General features: G+C 42.1%; 1 protein-coding gene across 2 annotated transcripts in view; it reads left to right on the top strand.

The window, feature by feature from the left end:
* The window catches only part of PGRMC1 (progesterone receptor membrane component 1), a 75,270-nt gene extending 72,816 nt beyond the window's left edge, over nucleotides 1-2,454 (top strand). For both annotated transcript variants that reach the window (XM_053699181.1, XM_053699180.1), the window contains one exon: nucleotides 875-2,454. In XM_053699181.1, coding sequence (XP_053555156.1) covers nucleotides 875-981 — 107 coding nt within the window. In that variant the 3' untranslated portion in view covers nucleotides 982-2,454. The remainder of the gene's footprint in view (nucleotides 1-874) is intronic.
* Nucleotides 2,455-14,720: the final 12,266 nt, after the last annotated feature.

Genomic DNA, 14,720 nt, shown 5'->3' with positions numbered 1-14,720 from the left:
GATACTTTTGCTTCTTCGGAGGCTATTTTTGGGAGAAATGTTCTACAGGCAGTGGTCCCTTCCGTTTAAGTACCTGCCTTGTCCCTCCCTTCATCCGTGTACTTTAGCTTTGGTATTGGTATCCCACAAGTAATGGATGATCCGTGGACTGGATACACCTAACAAGAGAAAACATAATTTATGCTTACCTGATAAATTTATTTCTCTTGTGGTGTATCCAGTCCACGGCCCGCCCTGTCCTTTTTAAGGCAGGTCTAAATTTTAAACTACAGTCACCACTGCACCCTATGGTTTCTCCTTTCTCGGCTAGTTTCGGTCGAATGACTGGATATGGCAGTTAGGGGGAGGAGCTATATAGCAGCTCTGCTGTGGGTGATCCTCTTGCAACTTCCTGTTTGGAAGGAGAATATCCCACAAGTAATGGATGATCCGTGGAACGGATACACCACAAGAGAAATAAATTTATCAGGTAAGCATAAATTATGTTTTTTGTATCTGAAAAACCTAGTTGTGCTCATTCAACCCTCGGCCATAATTAGCATTTCAATACTTAACATAGATACTATTAGCAGGGGTGCTTTACTTGCAGACTCAGCCAATTGTTAAGGGCATTTGCTGGAGAACAACAGGTGATGTGTTTATAGAGTAAAAACAGCTATTTCAAATACAAAATGAAATACAAAGGAACAATTTCCCTTACATTTAATACTCCATATAACCAGTCATTTGGAACACACATTAAAGTTTAGCCTTCCTTTAAGTTCTGCCAGTTTAATATAGTAAACAAATAGCTTCTAGCTGACATTCATGGCAATTAAAGTATACAACCATTTACACTCCTGTAATTCCAGTTTAACCTATATTTTTTCTTTAGTTAAGTATCACCATGTCGGTAAACTTTTGAAGAATGGAGAGGAACCAACTGAATACACTGACGAGGAGGACACAAAAGATGCTTCAGGCTCAAAGAAGAAGAATTAAATCAAACACTAAAGTTCAAAACATTTTCCTAATAGAGAAAAAAAAAATGCAAATATTTCTTTTCTCCTGCATCATTGCATCTAAAAGCATTGTCCTCTGTTCTGTCTGTTCATAAATAATTCAGTCTTGTTTTAGTACAAAGATAATCCAGCTACTAATTCAGCTGGGGATTAGTTTCATGAGTTCTAGGGGTATATTAATTTATAATAAAACAGACTATGGGGAGGTCTGATCAGTAGAGTTGTGTAGTTTAGTTTTGTAATCACAAAGCACAATCTTTTGTGAGCAAAACACATTCATGTAAAAAAATGATATATATGGCTCAATCATTAAAAAGTATTTCTCTGCCCTTTGAACGATCTCCAAATGTCATCTTTGTGTTCATTATAGTTTTTGGCAAGTGTTTCTTTGGTAACAGCAGAGTTCATCCAGGTTATTGTTCTTGTGCAACACTAGACAGACCGTACCGAATTCCTCATATTTTATTTTTGAACATTCCAATAATGATTACATTTAACTGACAAATAAAAAGTTTATACAGTATATATTTTTCTGTTTCACTGTGCTTTCTAAGTCGTATCCTTAATTCAGATTGGCCACAATTATCTGTTAATATCCCTTGCAGGATTAGCCATGTATGCAGTAGTGAAAATAAAGTATTTGTTTAAAGTGTGAGCTTGCAACATAGATTGGTAACGTTGGGGAAAGGACGAAAAAAAATATTTTTCCAAAAAGTAGTTTATATTTTATTCCACTTAATCGACTGCATTCCTTTTCTGTCATTTCTAGCTAGTTTGTGTGTGTGTGTGTGTATATGTATATATATATATATATATATATATATATCTGACACACACACATGGAGTATTTGGAGATCTGCACTTAAAACTGTAAAAGCCAAGAACTGACTATTAATTCTACAAAAAAAAAACAGCTGATTATGAAATGTTGGCACTGAAAGGGAGTATTCAGTAAATATTTCAAATGCTGGTGTAGCTCTGTCATATGGTAAATAGCTTACAGAAAAATATTTAATGCTGCAAATAACTGTTTAGTCTTTTTCATATGTTGATAGGTTGTCTATGCAACTTCAGAAATGTGTAGGGAAAGGCTGAGGAAATTAACGGTTTAAGCCTTTAAATTTGAATTAGAGAAAACAGAGCAGACTTTGCTTATTAATATGTATACGTAGTGGGGGGGGGAAACAACTATAATTTCAGCATGGGTTTATTTTGAATACAAATCTCCCTGCTCTGGGTCATACTCTTGCTTTTATAGTTCTATAAACAAAAACAAAGCTGTTTTTATTGGTTGAAATTATTAGACTGATGTGTGTAAATATACATGCATAGCTTGGTATATGTATAAATATGAGGCAATAAATGAAATCAGATGTGTATAAATAAAATAAACACTGTTTTTCTACATTGTACTATTGGCAACATGGAATAAAAATGTTTGGGATTAAATTTTTCACTGTGTTGGTTTATATACATTTTTTTGATTATATAATATGTTAGTGTTACATTATTAAAGCTGTAAAGCCACACTGCAGGGCTAACTGCTACATATTCACTTTATACTAACATAATGACTGTGACTAACCTTGTTAGCGGCAGACTCAAGCTTGGATTGGCTTCTTCAAATAAGGCAAGTGGTGGGTGTAGTTTGACTATCGAAAAATAATTGCTGAAAACACGTCAATTTGTGTTAAAAAATGTTTTAGATTTCTATAGGAAGACCACAGAAATGTTTAGTTTCCCTCCAAGGTACACTTTTTATAATCTCTTTAGTAAAGGGACATGAAACACAAACTTTTTCTCCAACATTGGTGTGTCCGGTCCACGGCGTCATCCTTACTTGTGGGAATATCTCTTCCCCAACAGGAAATGGCAAAGAGTCCCAGCAAAGCTCGCCCATATAGTCCCTCCTAGGCTCCGCCCACCCCAGTCATTCTCTTTGCCGTTGCACAGGCAACATCTCCACGGAGATGGTTAAGAGTATGTGGTGTTTAGTTGTAGTTTTTTTATTCTACTATCAAGAGTTTATTTTAAAATAGTGCTGGTATGTACTATTTACTCTGAAACAGAAAAAGATGAAGAGTTCTGTTTGTGAGAGAAAGATGATTTCTCTTGTTAAGTGTAGTCAGTCCACGGGTCATCCATTACTTATGGAATATATCTCTTCCTAACAGGAAGCTGCAAGAGGATCACCCAAGCAGAGCTGCTATATAGTTCCTCCCCTCACATGTCATATTCAGTCATTCTCTTGCAGCCTAACTAAAGATAGGTCGCTGTGAGAGGTCTGTGGTGTTTTTTAACTTAGTTTATTTCTTCAATCAAAAGTTTATTTTAAATGGCACCGGAGTGTGCTGTTTGTTCTCAGGCAGCATTAGAAGAAGAATCTGCCTGCGTTTTCTATGATCTTAGCAGACGTAACTAAGATCCACTGGCTGTTCTCATCTGAGGAGTGAGGTAACTTCAGAAAAGGGGAATAGCATGCAGGGCCCCCCTGCAAATGAGGTATGTGCAGTAAATTATTTTTCTGAGGAATGGAATTGACTGAGAAAATACTGCTGATACCAATGTAACGTAAGTTCAGCCTTAAATGCAGTGATAGCGACTGGTATTAGGCTGATTAGTGTGTGTACACTGAATGTATTTTTCTAAGGAATGGAATTGACTCTGAAAATACTGTTAATACTGAAATAATGTATGAGCCTTAACTGCAGTAAAAGCGACTGGTAGCAGGCTTATTAATAACACTTCATAACTTTTAAAATGTATGTTTAAAACGTTTACTGGCATGTTAATCGTTTTTTGTGAGGTACTTGGTGATAAAACTTATTGGGACATGATTTTTACCACATGGCCATCTTTGTTTTCTGCATAGAAACAGTTATCTGAGCTTCCCCACTGTTGTAATATGAGTGGGAGGGGCCTATTTTAGCGCTTTTTTGCGCAGTAAAAATTCAGTTACAATCTGTCTACTTCATCCTCCATGATCCAGATCGTCTCTAGAGAGCTCAGGGGTCTTCAAAATTCATTTTGAGGGAGGTAATCAGTCACAGCAGACCTGTGACAGTGTGTTTTGACTGTGATAAAAACGTTAATTATTAAATTGTTATCCGTTTTTGGGTAATAAGGGGTTAATCATCCATTTGCTGGTGGGTGCAATCCTTTGCTAACTTAATACATTTACTGTGAAAAATTGGTTGCTATAACTATTTTGGTTCATTGTTATTTCAACTGTGACAGCTTTTTGTGCTTCTTAAAGGCACAGTAGCGTTTTTTATATTGCTTGTAAATTTATTTAGAAAAGTATTTCCAAGCTTGCTAGTCTCATTGCTAGTCTGTTTAAACATGTCTGACACAGATTAATCTCTTTGTTCACTATGTTTAAAGGCCAATGTGGAGCCCAATAGAAATTTGTGTACTAATTGCATTGATGTTACTTTAAATAAAAGTCAATCTTTACATGTAAAGAAATTATCACCAGACAACGAGGGGGAAGTTATGCCGACTAACTCTCCTCACGTGTCAGTACCTTCGCCTCCCGCTCAGGAGGTGCGTGATTTTGTGGCGCCAAGTACATCAGGGAGGCCCTTACAAATCACTTTGCAAGACATGGCTACTGTTATGACAGAAGTATTATCTAAATTGCCAGAATTAAGAGGCAAGCGCGATAGCTCTGGGTTAAGGACAGAGCGCGCGGATGAGGTGAGAGCCATGTCAGATACTGCGTCACAGTTTGCAGAACATGAAGACGGAGAGCTTCATTCTGTGGGTGACGGATCTGATCCAGGGAGACTGGATTCAGAGATTTCTAATTTTAAATTTAAGCTTGAGAACCTCCGCATATTGCTAGGGGAGGTATTAGCGGCTCTGAATGATTGTAACACGGTTGCAATTCCAGAAAAATTATGTAGGTTGGATAGATACTATGCGGTACCGGTGTGTACTGACGTGTTTCCTATACCTAAAAGGCTTACAGAGATTATTAGCAAGGAGTGGGATAGACCTGGTGTGCCCTTTTCCCCTCCTCCCATATTTAGGAAAATGTTTCCTATAGACGCCACCACACGAGACTTATGGCAGACGGTCCCTAAGGTGGAGGGAGCAGTTTCTACTTTAGCTAAGCGTACCACTATCCCGGTGGAGGATAGTTGTGCCTTTTCAGATCCAATGGATAAGAAATTAGAGGGTTACCTTAAGAAAATGTTTGTTCAACAAGGTTTTATCTTACAGCCCCTTGCATGCATTGCGCCTGTCACTGCTGCGGCGGCATTCTGGTTTGAGTCTCTGGAAGAGGCCATTCGCACTGCTCCATTGGATGAAATTATGAACAAGCTTAAAGCACTTAAGATAGCTAACGCATTTGTTTCTGATGCCGTCGTACATTTAACCAAACTTACGGCTAAGAACTCCGGATTCGCCATCCAAGCACGCAGAGCGCTATGGCTTAAATCCTGGTCAGCTGACGTGACTTCTAAATCTAAATTGCTTAATATTCCTTTCAAAGGGCAGACCTTATTCGGGCCCGGCTTGAAAGAAATTATAGCTGACATTACGGGAGGTAAGGGCCATGCTCTACCTCAGGACAGGGCCAAATCAAAGGCCAAACAGTCTAATTTTCGTGCCTTTCGTAACTTCAAGGCAGGAGCAGCATCAACCTCCTCCGCTCCAAAACAGGAAGGAGCTGTTGCTCGTTACAGGCAGGGCTGGAAAGTTAACCAGTCCTGGAACAAGGGCAAGCAGGCCAAGAAACCTGCTGCTGCCCCTAAGACAGCATGAAGAGAGGGCCCCCTATCCGGAAACGGATCTAGTGGGGGGCAGACTTTCTCTCTTCGCCCAGGCTTGGGCAAGAGATGTCCAGGATCCCTGGGCGTTGGAGATCATATCTCAGGGATATCTCCTGGACTTCAAAACTTCTCCTCCACGAGGGAGATTTCATCTTTCAAGGTTATCAGCAAACCAAATAAAGAAAGAGGCGTTTCTACGCTGTGTACAAGACCTCTTACTAATGGGGGTGATCCACCCAGTTCCGCGGACGGAACACGGGCAAGGATTCTATTCAAATCTATTTGTGGTTCCCAAGAAAGAGGGAACCTTCAGACCAATCTTGGACTTAAAAATCCTAAACAAATTCCTAAGAGTTCCATCATTCAAAATGGAAACTATTCGAACCATCCTTCCCATGATCCAAGAGGGTCAGTACATGACCACAGTGGACTTAAAGGATGCCTACCTTCACATACCGATTCACAAGGATCATTATCGGTACCTAAGATTTGCTTTCCTAGACAGGCATTACCAGTTTGTAGCTCTTCCCTTCGGATTAGCTACGGCTCCAAGAATCTTTACAAAAGTTCTGGGCTCACTTCTGGCGGTACTAAGACCGCGAGGCATAGCGGTGACTCCGTACCTAGACGACATTCTGATACAAGCGTCAAGTTTTCAAACTGCCAAGTCTCATACAGAGATAGTTCTGGCATTTCTGAGGTCGCATGGGTGGAAGGTAAACGTGGAAAAGAGTTCTCTATTACCACTTACAAGGGTTCCCTTCTTAGGGACTCTTATAGATTCTGTAGAGATGAAAATTTACCTGACGGAGGACAGGTTATCAAAACTTCTAAATGCTTGCCGTGTCCTTCATTCCATTCCACACCCGTCAGTAGCTCAGTGCATGGAAGTAATCGGCTTAATGGTAGCGGCAATGGACATAGTACCATTTGCGCGCCTGCATCTCAGACCGCTGCAATTATGCATGCTAAGTCAGTGGAACGGGGATTACTCAGATTTGTCCCCCCTGCTAAATCTGGATCAGGAGACCAGAGATTCTCTTCTATGGTGGCTTTCTCGGCCACATCTGTCCAAGGGGATGACCTTTCGCAGGCCAGATTGGACGATTGTAACAACAGACGCCAGCCTTCTAGGCTGGGGCGCAGTCTGGAACTCCCTGAAGGCTCAGGGACTATGGACTCAGGAGGAGAAACTCCTCCCAATAAATATTCTGGAATTAAGAGCAATATTCAATGCTCTCCTAGCTTGGCCTCAGTTAGCAACTCTGAGGTTCATCAGATTTCAGTCGGACAACATCACGACTGTGGCTTACATCAACCATCAAGGGGGAACCAGAAGTTCCCTAGCGATGTTGGAAGTCTCAAAGATAATTCGCTGGGCAGAGTCTCACTCTTGCCACCTGTCAGCGATTTACATCCCAGGCGTGGAGAACTGGGAGGCGGATTTTCTAAGTCGCCAGACTTTTCATCCAGGGGAGTGGGAACTTCATCCGGAGGTCTTTGCTCAACTGATTCATCGTTGGGGCAAACCAGATCTGGATCTCATGGCGTCTCGCCAGAACGCCAAGCTTCCTTGTTACGGATCCAGGTCCAGGGACCCGGGAGCGGTGCTGATAGATGCTCTGACAGCCCCTTGGGTCTTCAACATGGCTTATGTGTTTCCACCATTTCCGATGCTTCCTCGTTTGATTGCCAAGATCAAACAGGAGAGAGCTTCGGTGATTCTGATAGCGCCTGCGTGGCGACGCAGGACCTGGTATGCAGACCTAGTGGACATGTCGTCTTGTCCACCGTGGTCTCTGCCTCTGAGACAGGACCTTCTAATTCAGGGTCCTTTCAACCATCCAAATCTAATTTCTCTGAGGCTGACTGCATGGAGATTGAACGCTTGATTCTATCAAAGCGTGGCTTCTCGGAGTCGGTTATTGATACCTTAATACAGGCTAGGAAGCCTGTTACCAGAAGAATTTACCATAAGATATGGCGTAAATATTTATATTGATGCGAATCCAAGAGTTACTCATGGAGTAAGGTTAGGATTCCTAGGATATTGTCCTTTCTACAAGAGGGTTTAGAAAAGGGCTTATCTGCTAGTTCGTTAAAGGGACAGATTTCTGCTCTGTCTATTCTTCTACACAAACGTCTGGCTGAAGTTCCAGACGTTCAGGCTTTTTGTCAGGCTTTAGCTAGGATTAAGCCTGTGTTTAAGACTGTTGCTCCGCCGTGGAGCTTAAACTTAGTTCTTAACGTTCTTCAAGGCGTTCCATTTGAACCCCTTCATTCCATTGATATCAAGCTGTTATCCTGGAAGGTTCTGTTTTTGATGGCTATTTCCTCGGCTCGAAGAGTCTCTGAGTTATCTGCCTTACATTGTGATTCTCCTTATCTGATTTTTCATTCAGACAAGGTAGTTCTGCGTACTAAACCTGGGTTCTTACCTAAGGTAGTTACTAACAGGAATATCAATCAAGAGATTGTTGTTCCATCACTGTGTCCTAACCCTTCTTCAAAGAAGGAACGACTTTTGCATAATCTGGACGTAGTCCGTGCCCTGAAGTTCTATTTGCAGGCAACTAAAGATTTTCGTCAAACTTCTTCCCTGTTTGTCGTTTACTCTGGACAGAGAAGAGGTCAAAAGGCTTCGGCTACCTCTCTCTCTTTTTGGCTTCGTAGCATAATACGTTTAGCCTATGAGACTGCTGGACAGCAGCCTCCTGAAAGGATTACAGCTCATTCTACTAGAGCTGTGGCTTCCACCTGGGCCTTTAAAAATGAGGCCTCTGTTGAACAGATTTGCAAGGCTGCAACTTGGTCTTCACTTCACACTTTTTCAAAATTTTACAAATTTGACACTTTTGCTTCTTCGGAGGCTATTTTTGGGAGAAAGGTACTTCAGGCAGTGGTTCCTTCTGTTTAATGTTCCTGCCTTGTCCCTCCCTTCATCCGTGTACTTTAGCTTTGGTATTGGTATTCCATAAGTAATGGATGACCCGTGGACTGACTACACTTAACAAGAGAAAACATAATTTATGCTTACCTGATAAATTTATTTCTCTTGTAGTGTAATCAGTCCACGGCCCGCCCTGTCTTTAAGGCAGATCTAAATTTTAATTAAACTCCAGTCACCACTGCACCCTATGGTTTCTCCTTTCTCGTCTGGTTTTGGTCGAATGACTGAATATGACATGTGAGGGGAGGAGCTATATAGCAGCTCTGCTTGGGTGATCCTCTTGCAGCTTCCTGTTAGGAAGAGATATATTCCATAAGTAATGGATGACCCGTGGACTGACTACACTACAAGAGAAATAAATTTATCAGGTAAGCATAAATTATGTTTTTAGCAGACAGTAACTAAAATCGTTTGCTGTTTCCACATAGGACTGTTGAGATGAAGTAACTTCAGTTGGGGGAAACAGTTAGCAGACTTTTCTGCTTAAGGTATGACTAGCCATATTTCTAACAAGACTGTGTAATGCTGGAAGGCTGTCATTTCCCCTCATGGGGACCGGTAAGCCATTTTCTTAGTCTCAAACAGAATAAAGGGCTTAATATGGGCTATAAAACTGGTAGACACTTTTATGGGCAAAATCGATTGCTTTATTTGGGCATTTTATACATGTTTATGCTTGTATTTCACACTTATAAACTTGGGGAACGTTTTTTTTAACGTCAGGCACTGTGTTAGACACCTTTCCAGTCAGGAAGGGCCTTCCTAGTTGTAGGCTGAGCCTCATTTTCGCGCCATTACTGCGCAGTTACTTTTGAGAGCAAGACATGCAGATGCATGTGTGAGGATCTGAAAGTAGTTGGAAAAGTTCCTAGAAGGCTTCATTTGGTATCGTATTCCCCCTGGGTTTGGTAAAGTCGCAGCAAAGGCTGTAGCTGGGACTGTAGAGGGGTTTTAAGGGTTAAAGCTCTGTAAATTGGTGTGCAATACTTTGAATGCTTTAAGACACTGTGGTGAAAATTTGGTAAATTTTGAACAATTCCTTCATACTTTTTCACATATTCAGTAATAAAGTGTGCTCTGTTTAAAATTTAAAGAGACAGTAACGGTTTTGTTTTAAAAGTTTTTTGTACTTTATTGACAAGTTTAAGCCTGTTTAACATGTCTGTACCTTCAGATAAGCTATGTTCTATATGTATGAAAGTCAATGTGTCTCCCCCTTCAAAATTGTGTGATAATTGTGCCATAGCGTCCAAACAAAGTAAGGACAGTACTGCCACAGATAGTAAAGTTGCCCAAGATGATTCATCAGATGAAGGGAGTAGACATAGTTCTACATCATCTCCTTCTGTGTCTATGCCAGTTTTGCCCACGCAGGAGGCCCCTAGTACTTCTAGAGCGCCAATGCTTATTACTATGCAACAATTGACGGCAGTAATGGATAACTCCATAGCAAATATTTTATCCAAAATGCCTGCATATCAGAGAAAGCGCGATTGCTCTGTTTTAAACACTGAAGAGCAGGAGGGCGCTGATGATAATTGCTCTGTCATACCCTCACACCAATCTGAAGGGGCCATGAGGGAGGTTTTGTCAGATGGGGAAATTTCAGATTCAGGAAAAATTTCTCAACAAGCTGAACCTGATGTTGTGACATTTAAATTTAAATTAGAACATCTCCGCGCACTGCTTAAGGAGGTGTTATCTATTCTGGATGATTGTGACAACCTGGTCATTCCAGAAAAATTATGCAAGATGGACAAGTTCCTAGAGGTTCCGGTGCACCCAGACGCTTTTCCTATACCCAAGCGGGTGGCGGACATAGTGAATAAGGAGTGGGAGAAGCCCGGCATACCTTTTGTCCCCCCTCCTATATTTAAGAAATTATTTCCTATGGTCGACCCCAGAAAGGACTTATGGCAGACAGTCCCTAAGGTGGAGGGGGCAGTTTCTACTCTAAACAAGCGCACTACTATTCCTATCGAGGATAATTGTGCTTTCAAAGATCCTATGGATAAAAAATTGGAGGGTTTGCTTAAAAAGATTTTCGTACAGCAAGGTTACCTTCTGCAACCCATTTCGTGCATTGTTCCTGTCACTACAGCAGCGTGGTTCTGGTTTGAGGAACTAGAAAAGTCGCTCAGTAGAGAGACTCCATATGAGGAGGTTATGGACAGAGTTCACGCACTTAAGTTGGCTAATTCTTTTATTTTAGATGCCGCTTTGCAATTAGCTAGATTAGCGGCGAAAAATTCAAGGTTTGCAATTGTGGCGCGCAGAGCGCTTTGGCTAAAGTCTTGGTCAGCGGATGTATCATCCAAGACAAAATTGCTTAATATCCCCTTCAAGGGTAAAACTCTCTTTGGGCCAGAATTGAAAGAGATTATCTCAGACATCACTGGGGGAAAGGGCCACGCCCTCCCACAAGATAGGCCTTTCAAAGCCAAGAATAAGTATAATTTTCGTTCCTTTCGTAATTTCAGGAACGGACCGGCCTCTAATTCTGCATCCTCTAAGCAAGAGGATAATGCTTCACAAACCAAACCAGCCTGGAAACCGATGCAAGGCTGGAACAAGGGTAAGCAGGCCAAGAAGCCTGCTGCTGCTAACAAAACAGCATGAAGGAGTAGCCCCCGATCCGGGACCGGATCTAGTAGGGGGCAGACTCTCTCTCTTTGCTCAGGCTTGGGCAAGAGATGTTCAGGATCCCTGGACACTAGAAATAGTTTCTCAGGGTTATCTTCTGGAATTCAAGGAACTACCCCCAAGGGGAAGGTTCCACATGTCTCACTTATCCTCAAACCAAATAAAGAGACAGGCATTCTTACATTGTGTAGAAGACCTGTTAAAAATGGGAGTGATACACCCAGTTCCATCGGCGGAACAAGGAATGGGTTTTTACTCAAATCTGTTTGTAGTTCCCAAAAAAGAGGGAACTTTCAGACCAATTCTGGATTTAAAGATCCTAAACAAATTTCTCAGAGTACCATCGTTCAAAATGGAAACCATTCGATCGATTCTACCTACAATCCAGGAAGGTCAATTTATGACTACCGTGGATCTAAAGGATGCGTATCTTCATATTCCTATCCACAAAGAACATCATCAGTTCCTAAGGTTCGCCTTTCTGGACAAACATTACCAGTTTGTGGCCCTCCCATTCAGGTTAGCCACTGCTCCAAGGATTTTCACAAAGGTACTCGGGTCCCTTCTAGCGGTTCTAAGACCAAGGGGCATTGCAGTAGTACCGTACTTGGACGACATTCTAATACAAGCGTCATCTCTTTCAAAGGCAAAGGCTCACACAGACATCGTTCTGGCCTTTCTCAGATCTCACGGATGGAAGGTGAACATAGAAAAATGTTCCCTGTCTCCGTCGACAAGAGTTCCCTTCTTGGGAACAATAATAGATTCTTTAGAAATGAGGATTTTCCTGACAGAAGTCAGAAAGTCAAAACTTCTAAACGCTTGTCAAGTTCTTCATTCTATTCCTCGTCCTTCCGTAGCTCAGTGCATGGAAGTAGTAGGGTTGATGGTTGCAGCAATGGACATAGTTCCTTTTGCGCAAATTCATCTAAGACCATTACAACTGTGCATGCTGAAACAGTGGAATGGGGACTATACAGACTTGTCTCCAGTGATTCAAGTAGATCAGAAGACCAGAGACTCACTCCCGTTGGTGGCTAACCCTGGACCACCTGTCCCAGGGAATGAGCTTCCGCAGACCAGAGTGGGTCATCGTCACGACCAACGCCAGTCTAGTGGGCTGGGGCGCGGTCTGGGAATCCCTGAAAGCTCAGGGACTTTGGTCTCGGGAAGAGTCTCTTCTCCCGATAAACATTCTGGAACTAAGAGCGAAATTCAGATTCATAAGATTCCAATCAGACAACATGAGGACTGTTGCTTATATCAATCATCAGGGGGGAACAAGGAGTTCCCTGGCGATGAAAGAAGTGGCCAAAATAATAAAATGGGCGGAGGATCACTCCTGCCACCTATCTGCGATCCACATCCCAGGTGTGGAAAACTGGGAGGCGGATTATCTGAGTCGTCAGACTTTCCATCCGGGGGAGTGGGAACTCCACCCGGAGATCTTTGCCCAATTGACTCAATTATGGGGCATTCCAGATATGGATCTGATGGCGTCTCGTCAGAACTTCAAGGTTCCTTGCTACGGGTCCAGATCCAGGGATCCCAAGGCGACTCTTGTGGATGCACTAGTAGCGCCTTGGACCTTCAACCTAGCTTATGTGTTTCCACCGTTTCCTCTCATTCCCAGGCTGGTAGCCAGGATCAAGCAGGAGAGGGCCTCGGTGATCTTGATAGCTCCTGCGTGGCCACGCAGGACTTGGTATGCAGACCTGGTGAATATGTCATCGGTTCTACCATGGAAGCTACCTTTGAGACAGGACCTTCTTGTACAGGGTCCATTCGAACATCCAAATCTGGTCTCCCTCCAGCTGACGGCTTGGAGATTGAACGCTTGATTCTATCAAAGCGTGGGGTTTCAGATTCTGTGATAGATACTCTGGTTCAAGCCAGAAAACCGGTAACTAGAAAAATTTACCATAAAATATGGAAAAGATATATCTGCTGGTGTGAATCCAAGGGATTCCCATGGAATAAGATAAAAATTCCTAAGATCCTTTCCTTTCTACAAGAAGGTTTGGATAAAGGATTATCAGCGAGTTCTCTAAAGGGACAGATTTCTGCTTTATCTGTCTTACTACACAAACGACTGGCAGCTGTGCCAGATGTTCAAGCATTTGTTCAGGCTCTGGTTAGGATCAAGCCTGTTTACAGACCTTTGACTCCTCCCTGGAGTTTAAATCTAGTTCTTTCAGTTCTTCAGGGGGTTCCGTTTGAACCTTTACATTCCATAGATATTAAGTTGTTATCTTGGAAAGTTTTGTTTTTGGTTGCTATTTCTTCTGCTAGAAGAGTTTCTGAGTTATCTGCTCTGCAGTGTACTCCGCCCTATCTGGTGTTCCATTCAGATAAGGTTGTTTTGCGTACTAAGCCTGGTTTTCTTTCAAAGGTTGTTTCCAACAAAAATATTAACCAGGAGATAGTTGTACCTTCTTTGTGTCCGAATCCAGTTTCAAAGAAGGAACGTTTGCTACACAATTTAGATGTAGTCCGTGCTCTAAAATTCTATTTAGAAGCTACAAAAGAGTTCAGACAAACATCTTCTCTGTCGTCTATTCTGGTAAAAGGAGAGGTCAAAAAGCGACTTCTACCTCTCCTTTTGGCTTAAAAGCATCATCCGATTGGCTTACGAGACTGCCGGACGGCAGCCTCCTGAAAGAATCACAGCTCACTCTACTAGGGCTGTGGCTTCCACATGGGCCTTCAAGAACGAAGCTTCTGTTGATCAGATATGTAAGGCAGCGACTTGGTCTTCACTGCACTCTTTTGCCAAATTTTACAAATTTGATACTTTTGCTTCTTCGGAGGCTATTTTTGGGAGAAAGGTTTTGCAAGCCGTGGTGCCTTCTGTTTAGGTAACCTGATTTGCTCCCTCCCTTCATCCGTGTCCTAAAGCTTTGGTATTGGCTCCCACAAGTAAGGATGACGCCGTGGACCGGACACACCAATGTTGGAGAAAACAGAATTTATGCTTACCTGATAAATTACTTTCTCCAACGGTGTGTCCGGTCCACGGCCCGCCCTGGTTTTTTAATCAGGTTTGATTAATTATTTTCTCTAACTACAGTCACCACGGCACCCTATAGTTTCTCCTATTTTTTCCTCCTGTCCGTCGGTCGAATGACTGGGGTGGGCGGAGCCTAGGAGGGACTATATGGCCAGCTTTGCTGGGACTCTTTGCCATTTCCTGTTGGGGAAGAGATATTCCCACAAGTAAGGATGACGCCGTGGACCGGACACACCGTTGGAGAAAGTAATTTATCAGGTAAGCATAAATTCTGTTTTCTTTCACGATTCAGATAGAAAATACAATTTTAAAACTGTTTCCAATTAACTTTTATT

The sequence above is a fragment of the Bombina bombina genome, chromosome 1 (assembly GCF_027579735.1).
Source record: "Bombina bombina isolate aBomBom1 chromosome 1, aBomBom1.pri, whole genome shotgun sequence".
Classification (NCBI taxonomy): domain Eukaryota; kingdom Metazoa; phylum Chordata; class Amphibia; order Anura; family Bombinatoridae; genus Bombina; species Bombina bombina.
The sequence above is the reverse complement of the archived record's forward strand: the minus strand, read 5'-3'. Positions and strand labels throughout refer to the sequence as shown.